General features: G+C 35.4%; 1 protein-coding gene across 1 annotated transcript; it reads right to left on the reverse strand.

Moving 5' to 3' along the window:
* Positions 740-2,240, reverse strand: LOC110265120. Its single transcript, XM_021107914.1, has 3 exons — positions 2,121-2,240; positions 990-1,965; positions 740-861 (listed from the first exon to the last, which is right to left on the reverse strand). Exons 1-3 carry the CDS (start codon positions 2,238-2,240, stop codon positions 740-742), a joined length of 1,218 nt encoding a protein of 405 aa, XP_020963573.1.

Raw genomic sequence — 4,021 nt, forward strand, 5'->3', positions numbered from 1 at the left:
CTTGTGTCTCTGAGATAGAAGAGAAGATGCATGAGCAAAGCAGCTGAAGACTCTCAAAGAGTGATAGTTAGGTTGCTTAAGGAAGAGTCTCTCATAAGGAGAGCAGTGTTGAAGTGCTGGACTTGGTAAGCAATTGATGAGGAAAGTGGCAGTCAAGACACAATCTCCCCAAAAGGCAGTTGGGGCCTTGGACTGAAAGAACAATGCTCTGGCCATTTTGAGTAGATGCTGGTGCTTTCTTTCGACAACGATGTTTTGTTCTGGCCGCTCCACACAAGAGAATTGATGAAGCATACCCTTTGAATTCAAGTAATCAAGGAGCATTAATTCACTAGCATTATCTGATCTCACCTGCTTTACCCTTGTATTAAACTGAGTTTTAATCATATTAAAGAAATTGATGAGAGTGTGAGAAGCATCAGATTTGCATTTTAGCAAAAGGGTCCAAGTGAATATGGAATAATCATCCATAATAGAAAGAAAATATCTCATGTTATTATAAGTTGGAGCTCTATAAGGGCCCAAATATCACAGTGAACCAAATCAAAGGAATTCTTACAAAAGGATTATTGGATTGAAAAGACAAACGCTTGAGTTTATCTATGGGATAGACTTCACAAGTAGAATGGTTGTATTTAAAAGTTTTATTGAACAAGAGAGGACTCAATTTGTTAAAGACTTTTTCAGAAATGTGACCCAAATGAGCATGCCAAATAGTGCTATCAACATGAGTCACTAATTAGCAACTATAAACAGAACTCTCAATATAAACTGTGAATGGTGATTGTAGCAGAAATAGGTCATCAGTTTCATCACCTCTGCCAATCACTTTCTTGGAGCTCCTGTCCTGTATGATGAAGGCTAAGTCAGAAAAGAGGACTTGCAGTTAGACAGTTTCAATAAAGAACTAATAGAAATCAAATTAACTCGAAAAGAGGGAATGAATATGACATTGTAAAGGATTAAAAAAGAATTAAGAACAACATTACCAATAGCTAAGGCACGAATTTTGGTATAATCAGGTAAAGCAACAAAATGATTTGTAAGAGGTTTGGGATTTTCCAAAAATTTAAAGGAATTAGTGATGTGAGTAGTGGCTCTAGAATCAACTATCCAAGAACTAGCATATGCCTTTTGATTCGAATAACATGAGGAAAACACTTCACTTGCACAAATTTCAAGTTCAATGTCCTGAAGAGCTTGTTGAGTTTGCAAGAGAGTCATCAATTGGTTGTACTGAGTCGCTGTAAGTGAGAAGCTAGATGTTGGAGATTGATCTTGGCTTTCTTGATCATGAGCGACCTTGGCAACATGATGCACTTGGGATTTGGCATTCATAGGCTTGTTTTGGAAATATCCAGAAGGATATCCATGGAGAAGATAACATTTATCTTCAGTATGTCCCATCAACCCACAATGAGCAGAGAGTGGACGATCTTTCCTCCCTTTTACCTTAGGTCCAGAAGGAGCGGTAGAACTTGGAGACTGTTTTAACTGCAAAGGCCATATGTTGGCTTGGAGAGGTGAGTGCTCTCTACTTCTCCTTTGCAACACAAGAGAAAAGACTTTTTCAATCGGAGGTAGTAGATCTAACAACAGGATCTGGTTTCGAACACTTGCCAAATTCTCATTGAGACTCATAAGGAACAACATCACATATTCTTGATCAAGAAAGGCTTGAATTGGCTTAATGCCACCACAGAAACAAGATACCAATGGCTTAAAGGTGTTAAGTTCTTTCCAAAGTATCTTCAACTTTGTGAAATACTGTGAGACCGAGAGAGAGCCTTGAGTCAGAGACATGAGAGACCTCTTCAGCTCAAAGATGCGAGGTGCGTTGCTCTGAGAGAAGCGAGTCTTCAAATCTTGCCAAAGTAAAGCCACGAATCTAGCATAGATGACGCTTGCCACAATATCCTTGGAGATCCCATTCAGCAACCACGTAATGACAATGTCATTCGTGCACTACCACGATTCAGCGAGCGCAGGGTCAAGAACTGGATCTGGCTTCGGGAGGGGCCATTGATGAAGCGGATCTTGCATTTTCCAGTCAACACAAGCCTCATCGATCATCACCATAAAGCATAGTTGTCTTCTTGTAGAGATTGTGAAACAAGCACGAGCCCTGGGTGATCGCCGGACTGAAGCAGATACACATCAAGAATCAGCGAGGACGGTGCCGGTGCTCGAGGAGTATTGGAATCTCCCTGAAAAACTGTGGATACAGAAATCACAGACATTCTAATTGATGAGTAAAAGAATAGAAAAAAAAAGGTGTCAATAGAGGAAGGATTTTCTTGCAAAAATGAAAAAGAGCGAGAAAGAAGAATTGAAAATTGAGATATTTTTCCGAGAAAATCAAAGAATGAAGGGAGAGAGTAATGTGGAGGTGTGAAGAGAAATTACATCTGATGCCATATTGGAATGTAAAAGGGAATGAGGAAAAGGATGATTCTCATTGAATAAAGTAATTACAAGTGAGGTACATATATATATACAAGTGAGTTGAGAGCAATTGGCTATTTATTGACACAAAGTTATAACTAACTGCTGTACCAGTAGAAAGAATGACTAATTAACTGCTAACTAATTAAGTTAGGTATCCATAACAGATATAAATGAATATCGATATGTTCGGAAAAAAGAAAATTACCATATTGGCCTACAGGATACCGATTGCGTTAGCCAATTCTTTTATTATCAGTAGATGCGGATTAAAACTAATCAACATGTTTCAAGGATGTTCTCTTATCATTATGGCATTGCAAGCATCTATCCGATGGAATAATGTGTAGAAAATTCGAAATTTTAGAATGAACAAAATTGTGCCCTTGTAGCAAAATCGTAGGGCTCGTAGTCCTAGTTTTCATGCCTTTGTTAGGCCGCAACAAAATATAGAGAATCATCAAGTACACTCCTCTACCTTCTACGTTGCCTGTGTCCCAAGAAGGAATCGGTGATTGTTTGGTGGAGGCGACTGACAAAGAACAAATTTTAGAGGATGATAGAAATGACAATAGCGGTGAAGACATAATAATTATTCCTAAAATCCAATTATTTTATAATAAAAAGGTTCTCCCAATTCATGTACCCCATGCCATCAGGTGGTGTTTCTAGCAGCACTCAAGGTTAGTTTTTGGTTTTACATCTTGCAGAACAATAAAATTCGATCATAGTTGATGACAGACCAAGCAACTATGCTCTGTCTAATGAGACAAAGCTTGAGACTAGGTTGAGGTTTTTTAATAGAAAAACTGCCATATTTGTTATTAAGAACTATAACATTTATGGAAGTATATAATACAAGGTGGTAAGATCACATCATCTTAGTTATGTGTGTAGATGCAATTTAAAATCAATGCCAATGAATGATAAGAGTTGAAAAAACTAGAACTTCAAAATTTTAGAAAGTCTAAAACTATCAAGAATCTTCCAATTGTTTGGCAATTTCATATCGCAAGATCATGCCCAACTTGATAATAATGTTATATGCCATGATATATTTTCCATGGTTCAAGCTAATGGAACAATTGAAATTAAGATGTTGCAATGTTCAATCGAGTCAACGTATAAGCACAAGAAAATTTGGCATGTAAAGCAAAAGGCAAATTACAAAATTTTGCGAAAATTTAAAAGACTCGTATAATCAACTGCAAAAATATTTTAAAGCTTTGCAAACTTTCATTTCAAGTAATTGATCACGTTGTAATCTTTTTTGTTTCGTTATTCTAGGCTATTAAAATTTAAAATTTATTTTATTTTTGAATTTGTTCATTATATTTCTAGAAACTATATTTCATACTAAAATTAAAAACAAAATCAATTTAGAATTTTAAAAATAACAAGTATTATTATAAAATTTTAATAAAAATATTAAATTAATAAAATAACATTAATTTTAATTATAAAGTCATATTTAAAAAATTATAATATTTTTAAAATAACGTATTATGAATTAGAATGTTTTATTTTTTATAAAACATACGTAAATATACAGAAAATAAAATTTCGCTTTCTGATG

This window comes from Arachis ipaensis, chromosome B07 (assembly GCF_000816755.2).
Source record: "Arachis ipaensis cultivar K30076 chromosome B07, Araip1.1, whole genome shotgun sequence".
In the NCBI taxonomy this organism is placed as follows: Eukaryota; Viridiplantae; Streptophyta; class Magnoliopsida; order Fabales; family Fabaceae; genus Arachis; species Arachis ipaensis.

What these genes read in the sequence shown, in the direction of transcription:
- LOC110265120 (XM_021107914.1), bottom strand. Translation starts at nt 2,240, where the DNA reads ATGTCTGTGATTTCTGTATCCACAGTTTTTCAGGGAGATTCCAATACT. An exon ending in CCGGCGATCACCCAGGGCTC is followed by an intron (nt 1,966 to 2,120) that starts GTGCTTGTTTCA and finishes GAATCGTGGTAG; the next exon opens with TGCACGAATGACATTGTCAT. An exon ending in AATTCGTGCCTTAGCTATTG is followed by an intron (nt 862 to 989) that starts GTAATGTTGTTC and finishes TTTCTGACTTAG; the next exon opens with CCTTCATCATACAGGACAGG.